Here is a 15,071-nt window from a genome sequence, read left to right on the forward strand (position 1 = left end):
ATGACCGAGTGGCATCCTCCTAGGAACAGAGATTTTCTTCAGGGCCTTTCTCACTGGTACACTGCCCTAGGTCTTCTACACATGACCAGTGTGGCCTCAGTGTAGTGAGCTAGAATGGGAGCCTGGCTAGCAAAGGGCATTTGGGCTGCATTCTGGAGGTCCATGTTCTGTGGTCCCACAGTAGGAGGACTATACATGAGTTGGGAGAAGCTGTTGTTTCCTGGGTCTCAGTCTGAGGTACAAGTAGAGCCATGGGCATACAGACAGGTTTTTGACAGTTGGACATTCAGCCATCTTTTCAGAGGAAAGGAAGAAAACCCAGTGCCTTCACTGTTGAAAGACCTTTTATCTTTAATTTGGTGACATGAACACCATAAATCTAAACCATTTACTATTTATATTATATAATTCGTTTGGTACATTTATGTTATTATGCAGCCACTACCCCCATTAAGTTTCAGGACATTTCCATCACCCTATAAAGGAACTCCATGCTCACTGAGGTTACCAGCTCATTCTCTGGATTTGCCAGTTCTGGGAATTCCACAGTAGTAGGATCTTGTATTTGCCTCTCACTGTTTTATCTTGGAGTCCAACCTTACTTAGGTGACCTCCTCTCACCAGATACTGCAGTTTGGCAACTGTTCAATATTGGATACCGGAGAGGCCCTGGAAGTCAGACATTTCTGGCCAAACCAGAAACTTATAACAGCTGACTAGGTAGGGTACAGGGTGAATCTTCACCCTTACTGACTGGATTTCACCCATAGGCTTGCCCTGTACCTGCTTCTCACTCCTGGGAAACCATCAACATCTCAGGAAAGGAAAGGTGAGATCAAGATGTAAGATAGTAAGATAGTTGAAACTCACTTTGCATCTCTTTTAGATTGGAATATATATATTTGATTCATATATTCATGAAATTTCACAAGTCAAACGGAAGGTGTGTGTGCAGACGAGGGTTATACAGATGAACATGTGTGCAGGTGAAGGTATGTATATGTATGTGTACATGCAGGTAGGGATAAGTACTGGTGTGTTTCTGGGTGAGCATTACACAGGTTAAGGTATGTACTACTGCATGAATGTGAAGTATATGTACGGATGTGGGAGTGTGCAGGTGAGAGGTGTGCAAATGGGCTATGTAGAGGTGGGATGTACAGGTGAAGATATGCAATCAGGTGTATGTACACAGGGTACATTTCTCCAAATCTTCAAAAGGAGAAGATTAAAGCAACGTTGGTACCACCTTTTGCTCTAACATGAAGGCCAAGTGAATACTGGTCAGACTTTGGGCTCAGCAGGAGTCCTTAGTTTACAAAGACTAATTTCCAGCCCTGCAGAGAGGTCATGAATACATAGAGAGATCCTGAGAGCCACACAGTAATGTGAGGGGAGGTGCATTCTGGGAGGTTTACTATCACCCTTGAGAATCCAGCAGCACATGGAGGTGCTGGGAGCTCACCCCCACCCCAGCCCCAGACTGACCAAAGCAGAGATTCTGAGTCCCAAGACTTACGATTGGTGCCACACCATACCAAACTGGTCTTCCCTCCAGTCATACTTATCATGTTCTCAACCTACTCTGCCCAGTGTCTTCAGTATGTTACAGTCTCTTAATAATGTGCTTCCCATACACTCTGGACAGTGGCTTCAGGTTAGACTGTAGACCCTGGTCTATGTGGGCACCTGGCAGCAGAGCCAGACACAGCAGCCTTCAGCCACCAACAACATCCTGCCTGCAAGTGGCTTTCTGGGGGTGATGCATGCTACCTTAGAGACAGCTGTGGATGGAAAGAGATGTATCCTGTCCATCCCATCTCAGTCTCAGGGGTGCATCAGCAGTCAGCCCACACTGGGAGCATCCATATCATTTTAGGAGTCCACAAATAGGAACTGGACATTTCTTAAGCTAAAATTTGAGACACTGAGGGAAAAGACTTAAGTAGTATTGTGTTTGGAAATTTTCAGGAGAGCCTGGGGCTTCAACTCACCACTCAGCATCCATAGTCTAAGAAACAGCACTGGGCCATCCAGACCTATGGCCACCAGAGGAAGGAGTAGGCTGTAAGCGGTAGTGGTCAGGCTCAGAGTTTTGTGTTTCTTCATGAAACATGTGCCCCTCAGCTTCTACAGCAGATTTTGATGGGGATCGAGTGTAAAGAAGTTGGAGTTGGAAGTGCATGTCAGAGATGCCCCCACACAAGCTTCATTCAGAGAAGACAATAGTTTTCTAGTCAAAAATCAGGACCAAGTAAAGCCAATTCAGGTGTGGGTGGTGAAGCTGGGCTCTGTCTTCAGAGTTTCATCTACTATGCTACCCATTTTCCCCCACCTGTTCTGTCCTCCAGCCATCATCATGTAGTCTCCTTGGTTGCAGGGACTGTGGCTTTATGAGCTGTGGAACCTTCCTTTGTGAGGTGTTCCGTATCTGCTTTGTGCGTGGGAAGGTCCCACTACTGTTTAATGAGTTGGCACTGAGCAAGAAGTGTCTGATCTTTGCTGCTCAACATGGTGAGAGAGGTGAGAAGGCAGAGTAGACAATGGCTGTGGGCAGTGGGGTTTCACCTCATAGCTCTCCAGATCAGGGCCTCACAGGTAGAGAGTCAGCCCATCAGAGACCCCGGCTATCATGGGACCTGTTTGGTTTCTTGGAGCTGGCAGGATTTCTGTCTGATGAACCTTTCCACGGGGACATACAAAGAGATGTCCAAGACTGGGAAGGCTCCTCCCGAGAAGTGAGGGTACTGATGGGAAATCATGAGCAGGATGGGTGGATAACAGCAGTGTTGGACAGTTCAAAGAGAATTATGGGAGGCACCTAAGGCCGGATGTAAGGACAGAGTTCATGACAGTGAGTAACACATGCAGGAAGCTCTGGAAATGTTGGCTATAGCTGTGTTAGCGGCAGAGTCTTGCACTGGAACCTACAATGAAAGTCGGGGGATAGACGCAACAGACCTGAGACAAAATAGTCACACATGCTAGAAGCTCCCAGCACCACCAATTCTTGAATCTGAAATCACAGCTCCCTAGACTCTGCTGTTGTTTGTTTTTGCTCTTTCAAGGGGCCTGCCACCCAGCTCCCAAATAAATCACACACAGAGGCCTTGTCATAGTTATAAATGCCCGGCTTTAGCTTTGGCTTGTTTCTAGCCAGCTTTTCTTAACTTTCAATGATCACTTCTACCATTTGCTGCGGGGCTTTTTCCCGTGCTCTTACTTCTGTAATCCTATTTTCGCTCTTACTCCACAGATGCTGTGTAGCTGGGGGCTGGCCCCTGCAGTCCTCCTCCTCCTCTAATCACTTCTTTTTTCCTCCCAGATTTCTCCTTCTATCTATTCTCTCTGCCTGCCAGCCCTGCCTATCCTTTCTCCTGCCTTGCTGTTGGCCATTCAGCTCTTTATTAGACCATCAGGTGTTTTAGACAGGCACAGTAACACAGCTTCACAGAGTTAAACAAATGCAACATAAACAAAAGTAACAACTTAAAATAATATTCCTCAATGAGAGTCACAGACATCCTTAGTCTTCAGATTTTGAGAGGATCAATCACGCTCTTATGAAATGAGTGAATGAAGGGACTCCAGTTCAGATGGTGGGGTGCCACTCTGAGGGAGGCAAGCTGGGGTGTTGGCAAGTATCACAGGCAGAATATGGAGAGATGCCTGGAAGAGGAGACAGTATGGGCATGCCAGGTAGCAAGAGGAGGAGTCCAGATGTCCTAAGAGCTGTGTGATGCACATGTTTGATGTGGGGGGTAGTGTCCTGTGTGTGCTGAGCTGTATGTTCTATGTGTGGTGTGTAGCTTTATGTGGTATGTATGGTTCAATAATGTTCTCACACAGTAACAATATCAAAGTTGAACTTCGGGCCTGTTAGGAAGATGAGGACTCATGTTGTTGTCTCACTGCCTGTGACCAGCCTACTGTGCCCCTCCCCTTGTCCCAGCCCCCTTTCTAATGCTGTCCCTTCAGAGCAGCACCTTTCTAGGAGGGAGTATACTGGGTGGTAAGGTCCTAGGGAAATGGATGAATTTGAGTTCTTCTATAGGATGGCCTTTGTGTTGTTTTCTTTATGTATTTTCTGTTATTTGTCACTTGAACATTCAGGACAGAATTGTGTCAAGGAGAGAGGTGGTACTCTAGGATATCTGACCCTATCAGGGGTCTATTCATGGATAACTGTGCCCACAGAGGTGGAATAGACATACCTAGCCTTGTGCCCACTATTTGGGGGAGGGGGATGCTGCAAACCTACCTGTCATTACAGGGATCTCCTTCCAAGCCTAGTCAGCCATACCAACTTGCCATACAGATATCAGCTTTTGGTCCAGGTCCTGGTGACCCCCCTGACAATGGCAAGTGGTATTGCAGGGCACTCATTCTATGCACAGGGACAGACAGCTTTGTGCCCTTTCTGTCTCTCAGATGAACGTCTGTGGCATGAACCAGAACCGGGTCCTCCCAGAACCCCAGGCCAACAATGTGAAGAAGATACTACCACGCCCTTTGTCCAGGGTGAATGGCTGGTCACCACCCCTCCACTCCTTCCAGGCAATAACCTGGACCACCTATCTGGCCATGTCCATTGTCACCTTTGGGATCTTCATACCCTTTCTACAAACTAGCTGGAAATATGCTGCCTATGTTGTATCCTTTGTTGTAGTAGGGTGGGGTCCTGGGCTGCCCGTCTCTTGGAGGTGGAGGGGCTTCTGAATGTCTTCAAGAACCCCATCATGCCTATGCAATGGGCTCTGTCTCTGCCTAGACCACTCGTTTCTGTGGCCCTGAAGTCAGCCCTGTGACTCTACATTCCTGATAGAAGGGGCTCTTGCTACTGTGATTGTAGAATCTCCTAGATACAAGGTGAAAGCAGGGGTCCTGGAAGTGGTGACCCAAGGGAGGGAAGCAGCTACAGACTCCAGTCATATTATCTTTCTTACAGCTCACAGAGAGGCCCCTCTCTGTTGACTCACAGAGTAGCTAGGTCCATAAGAAAGGACTTTAGAAGCATATGCTTGGCTGCCTCCAACCCACATCCTGTCAGTGTGTTTGTATAGCCCTACAGAGTCTAGCCCTAAGGCATGGAAAGGCCTTTAAAGATGGTTCCACAGGGAAGTGGGAAGACCTTTGTCCATACTCTGACTTCTTTGTGGTATAGTGTATATCAGGGTGGCCATCTGGGATCTAGCATCACACTTAGCATCTCATCAGAGAAACCAGGTCCTTATGCAAGGGTCCACATTAGAGCCAGTGCCAATCTGCTTCAAAGTGGGCCTGTGCCCAGAAAATTACATCCATAAGCCATAGGTGAGCCCTGGATGACCATCTTAGTGAGAACATAATCTGGCTGTAGGCTCTAAGGGGCACTTGGCTTTGACTGACATTCTGCAGGCCCTGGAGTCAAGAGAACCAGGCAGATGTGAGTAGTAGTTAGGAAGGAGGGAGTACAATACACAGGACCAAGTAACTGTTACAAGATCCAGACCAGATACTATGATTTCTTGGGGCTGCTTTGCTGAGACTGGGTATGGTAGTATCTCACAGTTACCCACTTCAGCAGTCAGGCCTGGCTAGTTTTCCATTTTTCGTATGCATGTTCAGGGGATATTCTTTAAAAACCTCAGATGTCATAAATGCTGTGGTTTATATCAGAACCTGGCTTTTATGCTCATAACCACCATGCTATCATCTTCTAGGAAAAGCATGCAGCAAACTCTATCACCCATATCCTAGTGTCCTTCGTGCCAGCACCCCTATTTTCTTTATTATTTTACAGTGAGTCCTGGGGATTGAACCCAGAGGACTCACTGTTCCATAGCTTGTAGTTGCAGCACCCTGAAACTTCCCACAGTGTGGCACCTCCAGCCCTTTGGTTGAAGAAACTGGGGCAGAATATCTCCCAGTTTAGCTATGGCTGATTCTTTTCTTCTCAGTGGTAGAGGTTTATCTGTGGGAAGGCTCTTGATAATGAATTCAATGTAACAGTTAAAAAGTTATTCAAGTTTTCTGTTTCATCTTATGTTCATTTTAGTAAAGTATGGTTTTCATGAAATTTGAATATTCTAAAATATCAAATTTTTTGGATAAAGTTATTCACAATATTGTCTATGCTTTTCATTTCATCTCTGAAGGATACAAATGTATTTTGGATAGGTTTTTCTGAATAACCCGGTCTGGCTATGAACTTGTGATGCTCCAGACTCAGCCTCTCAAGGGTTAGATGTGTGATTCACCACTCCATCTGGCTTCAGGACATGTAGTAATATATCTTCTTTGACTTCCCATCTTCCTGTCTTCCTTCCTTCCTGCCTTCCTTCTTCTTTTCTTCCTTTTTCCTTCCTCCCTCCTTCCCTCTCTTCTGTCCTGACATTGGATCTCCCATGCAGCCCATGCTCCCCATCTGACATTGGATCTCCCATGCAGCCCATGCTCCCCATGAACTCCTACCTTCCTGCCTCAGCCTCTCAAATCTGGGGTCGCAGGTGAGCACCACTACCCTGACTTTTGTGTAGAGAATCACCTTTACAATTTATTACTTTTCTCTACTGTTGGCCTCTTTCTATTTTTAATTTTTCAGCTTTTATTTTTATTATTCCTTATTTCAACTAACTTCAAGATGACTGTGATGGTCTTCTATTATCACTTTTAAGTGGATAAATTCTGGCTTCCTCACCAGAGACTTAGAGTTCAATCTCTGGGCCTTGTAAATGCCTTATGTAACTACACTTTCCCCAAAAGTTTGGACCCTATGCTGTCTAGTTTTTATGTCAGTTTGACACAAGCCAGTCTGAAGAGGGAAGCTTAATTGGAAAAATGCCTCTGTAGTATTGGCCCATAGGCAAGTCTGTGAGTCCTTTTCTTGATTGATAATTGACGTGGGAGAGCCCAGCTCACTGTGGGCAGTGCCTTCCCTGGGCCAGGCAGTCCTGGATGGCATAAGACAACAAGGCAAGCAAGCCATAGCAAGGAAGACAATAAGCAGTGTTCTTTCGTGGCTTCTGCTTAAGTTCTTGCTTCCAGGTTCCTGTCTTGCTCAAGTTCCTGCCCTGACTTCCCTCAGTGATGGACTGTTACTTGGAAGTATACAATGAAATAAACCCTTTCTTCCCCAAGTTACTTTTGGTCATGATGTTTTTATCACAGCAATAAAAATCATAACTAAGATAGGCCCATTTCCTGTACTCCTGAAATAGGCCAAAGCTATTTGACCATGCAGTCTTTGCTAGTGGTTGGAGACTTATTTTTAGGAAGAAATAATGATGCCCTTGGCAGGCACACACACACACATCCTGGCAACACACACCCCTGGAAACACACATCCTGGAACACACATCATGAGCATATATACCTTGGGTACTTACATCTCAGGTACATTCACCCTGAGCATATGTATATCTCAGTACATATATCACAGGCATACATGCATCCTAGGGACATGTATGCCTGCACATACATGCAAATACACACACACTTCTCAGATGTAAGCATCCTGTGTACATATATCTCAGGCACACATGCTTCCTGGGAAGACTTCCTCTACCCTGTATCATGCATCCTGAGGACACATATGCCAAGCACATACACACATATCCCAGATACACGTACCCTGGGCATATGTACATTCCAAACACACTTGCATCCTTGGCAGAACCCCCCCCCCACCCCGAGCACGTGCACCTTGAATATGTACACATCCTGGGCACATATTCACATATATGTACACATCCTGGGCACATATTCACACATATGTACACATCCCAGACATGTAAATTCTGGGCACACTTTTACTCAATCCATCTTGCAACACCAGATCCTGTTTGGGGAGATAGGATAAGGATGGCCTGTAGGTATCAACTACAGGTACGGTGAATAGTTTCAGATCCCTGTCTGCCCCATGCGCAGGATCCAAATAGGCAGCAACATGCTTTTCCAAAGCCCAGGTTCTATCCAGTCACCAGGATAGAGTGAGCATTTGAGCCATGAAGCACTAAGCCGTGTAGAAGTTCAAGTGTCCACGAGGGAGGGACAGGAAGCTGTAGTTGCCTGAGTCATGCTCTTCAAACACACAGCACTCCACCAGCTTGGTCCCTTCTTCTCATCAGGGTGACAAGTGCCAACTCTCAGTGGTGGCCCATCTCACTATACCTAGTATGCATCCCACAAACCCTGCTGTACCCTCCTTGATCCTCCAGAATCTCCAGACCTTGTTGCTGGCCTACTGAGCCTCCACTGTGTCCTGAAACCCAGACCCTCTGCCCTCCAATAGCATCTGTCTTGGGTAGTCCCCTCTTACCAAGATCCCTCTAATGGCCCAGGTCTGCAGAGTTGAAAAGCAAAGCCAGTGATTCTGTGTGCTCCCCAGTGTAGCTTGTGGGCCTCCTGGGCCCCCAACCATGATGAGGGATACGAGATGATACTGAAGTCACCAGCCCCATAGCTCAAGCCCCTGCTTCTGTCCATGCAACACCAGACAGGGCAGCCTCACTAGATGTCCTTAGCATGGACAGAGGACGGGCAATAATTTGGCAATTTCTAATGTCTCCCAAGAGAACTTTTTTAAAAACTATTTTTAATTTAACTTTATTTTATGTGCATTGTTGTATTGCCATGTGTGTCAGGTTCCCCGGAACTGGAGCTACAGTTGTGAGCTGCCAGGTGCATGCTGGGAATTGAACCTGGGTCCTCTGGAAGAGCAGCCAGTGCTCTTAACCATTGTCTCCAGCCCCTCCCAAATGTACTTTTATAAGAGTTTTTAAAGCCCAGAATCTAGACAGCTCTGAGTCTTAAACATGAGGACAGAGCCTCTCTGTCTCTTTAGTCGAGCATGGCAGCTGCCAGTCTGATCTTGGCTGAGCATTTCTGAGATATCAGGTAACCTGTGGCCTGTCAGGTTGACAAGTGTTGGCACAACACACTGTCATTAGAGTGGTTTAGAGAATATGTGAGGGTATCTATCACAAGGTGTGGTCACAGAGGGCCTGGGCAGTTTTCCTCTCAGCCTCACCTCATTGTCAGTGCCAAGTCTGTAGATACGCCACTGAACTAGCCCACCTGTGCCCTGTAAAGGAGGGCTTCCCTTCTTACTCCCTACCTTCCATCTTGTTTCCTTTGTCTTTTATCTCTCTATCAGTTCTGTGGAATAATATGTGTGAGACTTATGGTTGTCTTAACAGAGCTACTCAAGGTGTCTTAGGTGAGAGATGATGTTTCTCTCTTAATTCTGGGGTAGCAATCTAAGATGAAAGTGACCAAGGCCACAGTCTCCTGAAAGGCACTGGAGAGTACTACGTCACCTGGTCCTTGGCCTGGGGATGCATTCTTCTCCCTGTGTTTATCCGTCTTCTGTCCTGATAATTCAGTCTGTTGTGTTTCCCATGAAAATGTTATTTACTAGTAGTAGTGGTAGTAGTAGTAGTAGTAGTAGTAGTAGTAGTAGTAGTAGTAGTAGTTGTTGTTGTTGTTGTGTGTGTGTGTGTGTTTGCACTGTAGCACATGTATGGAGTTCAGAGGGCAGTTTTCAGCAGCTGGTCCCCTCCCTCTGCCGCAGGATACAGGCTGCCATTCTTACACAGAAAGCTCTTTCAGCTACTGAGCCATTTTTTCAGTCTACAGTTCCCATTTTTATAGTGATCGTAGTGGATCAGATTGTTCCCATTGGCCTAATTTACCTGGCTTGGGATGACCCTATTTTGTAAGTGAGGTCTGCCAATTTTGGTGTCAGGACATGGATATGTTTAGGAGATATGTACTGCCTCATAGTCACTGATTTCCTTCTTACTTTTATTCCTAACTTGGCCCTATTTGGCCTACATCTTGTCCGGTGGTTCTGTGTTTACTGCAGTGGGCCTGAGCTTGTCTTGCTGTCTGCCCCATTCCTCCTGCACACCCAAATGCCTGACCTCATTCCCTCCCAGAGCCCAGCTACACCCAATCTATAGCTCAGTCCCCAGTCAATGTCCAGAGATGCTGCAGCTCCAGCAGCTTTCCTGGCTTTTCAGGTCAGGTCGTTTATCTCTGGAATCCTTTCACTAACCTGTCCCCAGCCTGGCTACACTGGCATTATGTTCAAACCAGCAGCACTAAGTGCTAGTTAATAGCCGCTAGAGGGCGCATTAGCATCACTTGGCACCTGCCAGGCACCATGAGGGGCTGGGAAGTGAGGGGCTGGGTTAGGAGAAGAGCAAGGGCTTTCTGTGGAGGGGACCTGAGGGAGCTAGAGACAAAGAAAAGCCTGAAGATCCCTCTTATGGTACAGAAGAGAAAAGGCCCCCCATTCTGGTGGCCTATGAGGGTCCTTTTGCCAGTGGGAATCCCACCTTGCTGACAGGGGAATAAATACACAGTTTAGACAACAGGACCCATGGTGCAGTATCAAAATTTAACCATAGATGTCTCTTTTAGAGTCCTGGGTTTGGAACAATGTGAATTAGAAGAGAGGACATCAAGCAGGGTGTCTTAGCTGCTGTTGTAGATCAGCCACAGAATTTGCCCTGGAGGAATCATGTGTCCAGACAGCATCAGAATGTTGGCTTCTCCTGGGCCTCCCCTCTTCCTGCGGAAACAGGACAAGGGAGAGGTCACTAGTTCGAGGAGACTGAGGAGGGTGGTGTCCTAAGCTGGCGCCCTTCCTTTGTTTGTTTACTAAACACAGATTGTTGCTAGGGAATGTTCCAGCCAGCTGTGGTTCTCATAGGCTCCCACATGGAAACTTCCAGAGGGAGTTGGAGGGAGGCCTCCATGGAGGATGCCTCACCCTGCTTCTTTCACATTAACTATCCACTGAGACAGGCTTATGTGAAGGCAGGGGCAGATCCTGAAGTTTTTCTTCTGGGCTCCCTCTTGGGATTGTCACCGTGGCGTGTGGTAGGGAGTGGCCGGCCAGGTCATTTGGGACCAAATATAGTATAGTAAAGTCACCAGCAAGATTCTTCTGAGTGACAGGGTTATCCTTGAATGGTTCAAAATTTACTGGCAACGTGTTGCTGAACAAGCTTTGCACAGGAAAATGTGATTAAAAAGATGTGCTGTAACTGTCTTTCATAGGAGAATTCCGTTCCTAGAGGGACAAGTGACGGTTATGTCTGAGGTCTGAGTCCCCATGGGACCAGAGTCTTTGTGTGCCATATTGGTGCTTTTAGGGTGGCCTCCTGGTACTCCACATGAAGGCTGGGTACTGGCTGTCCTTTAGTGTCTGTGTGGCAGGTCCAGGTTCAAGGGAACCTGGCTCAGTTGCAACCTGAGAACTACTTTGCAACCATAGCCTCCTTATGATCGGCCTGTGTCCAGGAGTCTCCAAGAGTGGGACTTACATGTGTGAGCCAAGAATGGATACTGGTGGTTTAGAGAATATGTGAGGGTATCACAGAGGGCCTGGGCAGTTTTCCTCTCAGCCTCACCTCATTTATTCCTCAAAAGTTCTCTTGGCCTTCCTCCTGCCTACTGGTTTCCTTTAGAACAGGTCTACTCTAGTGTTACAGGGAAAGAGTTAGCACCCAAGCAGTGTGAGATTTCCTGTGTCCTTGAACCTCACCCATCAATGTCCCAGGCTCTGAACATGCTCCCCTCCACCCATCATTATGAGGGAAGCACATCAGCCCTCAACTCAGCCTCAAAGGGTGGGAGCAGCTGCTGGACCATGCTCATGGTCATGGTAGTATCAACAGCTGTGAGTGACTCTGTGCCACATCCCACTGGCCTATACGATAGCTACAATCTGTTGTGTATTAGACCAGGTGGTACTGTCCTCAACACTATGAGGTCAGAGTAGCCACAGGATGGGCTTTGGGTGTCTGTCACACCTCCCTGCTGTGGCATATGAGTCCACTGGGGCTCAGATTGCCAGACGTACTGCCTAGCCACTTCTGCCACACACGCACACAGCTCCGCACCAGTTCCTACTCTGGTTCTCCTGGAATATAGCTGTCTGTCTTCCTCACAGTCACTTCTCTGTACTCTAAACCTGCTTATCAGTCCTATGCCCATACCCAGAATTCAGGACAATAGCCAGCTCATGCCAGAAGATGAGGTGAGCAAGACAGGATCTGCACTAGGGTATGTGTCAGTGTCTGGGCCTCTTACAGGCTTGTCCTACATCACTGAGTTTTTGGAACCCTCATTAGAGATCCCCTATGCCTACGGCCTTATGTCCATGTCTATGCCTATGGCCTTTGTCTTGCCTGGACACAAGGTATCCTGGCCACTGCATAAGCTTAGGCTGTGATGCATGGGACCCTGTTGGCTCCCTCTAGAGATGCTGTAAATGCTGGCACACCAGGCCCAGAAGGCAAGGCAAGAGAGGAGAGCCCGTATGATCAGTATCTCCTTTTATATATTATCCTAGGGACAAGAAGAAGAAGGAAGGGGACAAAAACCTTCTTCTCATGGTCATGTAGGCTTAGATGGACAAAACCCAAGGGTGTCTGAGAGTCTGGGGGCCCCAGAAGTTCTAACTCAGGTTGAGGTTGGGGGTTACCCTCCAACTGCTGCCTAGCCTTCATGTTTCTGGTGAGCATAGTGTTCTCCTGTGTTGTGGCTCACAATAACTCTATTGCCAACGTGATCCACATATCCTGTATGGGCTGGCATAGACTGGTCTCACTTACAGCCTAGCCCTTTCCCACCTATGAGACACCCACCACCAGGTAAAACATTTTGAGCCTCTGAAGCTATCATTCCAAGGTATAAACTGCCATTTTCCATAGCTCTTCCTTGTACCTACCTGGTCACATAAGGCATTTCAAGGCTTGTGCACACTGTAGCCAGTAGTTGGCTGGCTTGGCTAGGTTTCTGAAGTGAATATCTTTATGGGATATGCTCTTGGGTGCTGCAGACAGCAATGACTAGGAGTTCCAGGGTCTTTCCTTAGTCCCTGACACTATCTGCCCCGCCCACCCCGGGAGACACCTTACATCATGTCAGCCAGGCCCAGGGCTGTGTGTTCCTTGACAGCCCAGGTGATGGGTGGGTTGTCCATGTTCCACCTCATCGTGCACTTGATTGCAACTACCATCGATCCAGCTGACACCAGTGTCCGACTCAAAAAGGACTACTCGGAGCCTGTGCCAACTTTTGACCGGTCCAAACACGCACATGTGATCCAGAACCAGTATTGCCACCTGTGTGAGGTTACTGTGTGAGTGGAGTATCTGATGAGCAGTGGGGCAGGGTTGCTTTTAGGAGTTTGGGTGTAGAGTACTGCTGACCCACAGTCGACCAGCTGATCTTGCTGTTATTGGGCACTGGTCCTTTGTGGCACTCCATGGAGGGTTCAGTCATGTGTTCACAGCCTTCCAAGAGGCCACAGTATACTGTCTAATCTATAGACGGACAGCTCTGCCTTTTGGTTCCCAAACCCCTCTCCCTGGGGATGAAGAGCTGCATGTGAGGCCCAGCATGTCTTCTCAGGTCCTCTTATACACAGGTGTGAGACCCAGCTGTATCATTCTCAGGTCCTCTTCATACACGGGCCCTTCTTTGTAGTAGTGGTTGGTGGACAAGTGTGCTACTTCCATGTGGTTTTTCTGATAAACCTCACATCCCCAACTGGGAAGGAGGGAGGGCAATTTCGGCTGATACCTGGTGGATATCAGGACCTGAGGAGGGCAGCACACTGACTTGGCTACAGGAAGACACTGTAGGTACTGGGTGAGCTACCAGCCTTCAACTCCTAGATTTTCAGGCTCCCATCTAGCAAACAAGCCTACCTACAGGGAAGTCCACAGTCTGCCTTACAAAAACAATGCCCATGGGCTCAGGCTCATCTCTTTCCCAAGATGGCCTTGTCTTTCTTACAGACTTCCAGTACCCTATTGCCTTCAGATGGAGGCCCCACCCTCCATTTCAGGGTAGACATTCAGTTCCCTTGGTGCATTTGGGGCCAGCAGGCTGTTTCTCCCAATTTCTCTCCCAGGAGCAAGAAAGCCAAACATTGCAGCTCCTGCAACAAATGTGTCTCTGGCTTTGACCACCACTGCAAATGGCTGAACAACTGCGTGGGCAGCAGAAACTACCGGTGAGGCACTCTCAGGGCCAAGGCTGTGACCTGAGGGAAGGATTTGTGGCCAGGGATTCTTAGGAATGGGTGGCAGGTGACAGAGTGGAGGGGGCTGTCAAGGCTGGGAACAGCACAGGGGAAGGGTGACCTTTAGGCCATGTCTCTGTTTACAGCTATGGCAGAGCTTAGTGCCCATGTGCTACTGGTTCTGATGTGTTGGTGGGGTTGTTCCTGAACATGTGGAGCAAGCTCACACTCACAAAGTCCATCATTAGAGAGCTCATCATTGACAGTTGGTCACAGTCTGGATGAGCCTTCTAAACTTCCTGCTTCAGGCCTATCTACCTTCTCAATGCCACGGCCAAGGCTAGACTCTTGAGTACAGGAATGAACATCTAGGCCACACTAAAGCATTGCCCTGGTCATGAGTGTAGAATCCAAAGAGCTATTGGGCACCAGGTCAGGGTGTAGGACAGTAGTGCTCAAACTTCCTACTGCTGCAACTCCTTAATACAGTTCTTCATGTGTGGTGATCCCCAACCATAAAATTATTTTCATTGCTACTTCATAACTGTGATTTTGTTACTGTTATGAATCATAATGTAATTTTTTTTGAGATAAAGGTTTGCCAAAGGGGTCTCTACCCACAGGTTGAGAACCACTGGCCTAGGCTGTCCATCAACTTTGGGAGTCCTGAAGATGAACAGGGTATAGTAGCGCCTTACCCCCAACCCCATGCCTTGCTCTGCCCTGACAATACATTGGGCTGTAGGGTCTCTGCCATCCATCCAGTGAAGTGCCTGGGGCCACAGATTTAGGTTTTGCTCCTTCCTAACTGAGCTTTTGAGCTTGAAAAAAAAAATGCAGCCACTATTACTAGGCATTCCAAAGTGGTCTGTCAGTGGTGTGTCACCATGGTTCTGGCAGTGACTGGGTTAGCCAGGAGATCCTTGACCACAGTCCCTTTGAGTGCCTCACACTGACTCACAGAGAATCAGGAGGTTCTTCAACTATCCAAGCACTTCTGGGTGGGCAAATTGGAATAGGTAAGGGTGTGGCCTGCCCATGAGTC

At 47.7% G+C, this 15,071-nt stretch overlaps 1 protein-coding gene across 1 annotated transcript in view; it reads left to right on the top strand.

Annotated features, from left to right (window-relative positions):
- Positions 1 to 789: 789 nt before the first annotated feature.
- LOC118596033 (palmitoyltransferase ZDHHC11-like) overlaps positions 790 to 15,071 on the top strand; it is a 28,740-nt gene continuing 14,458 nt past the window's right edge. The window contains exons 1-4 of the mRNA XM_036206723.1: positions 790 to 829; positions 4,432 to 4,653; positions 12,960 to 13,138; positions 13,916 to 14,017. Of these exons, the coding sequence (XP_036062616.1) occupies positions 4,432 to 4,653; positions 12,960 to 13,138; positions 13,916 to 14,017 (503 nt within the window). The 5' untranslated portion in view covers positions 790 to 829. The remainder of the gene's footprint in view (positions 830 to 4,431; positions 4,654 to 12,959; positions 13,139 to 13,915; positions 14,018 to 15,071) is intronic.

This window comes from Onychomys torridus, chromosome 15 (genome assembly GCF_903995425.1).
Source record: "Onychomys torridus chromosome 15, mOncTor1.1, whole genome shotgun sequence".
NCBI lineage: Eukaryota > Metazoa > Chordata > Mammalia > Rodentia > Cricetidae > Onychomys > Onychomys torridus.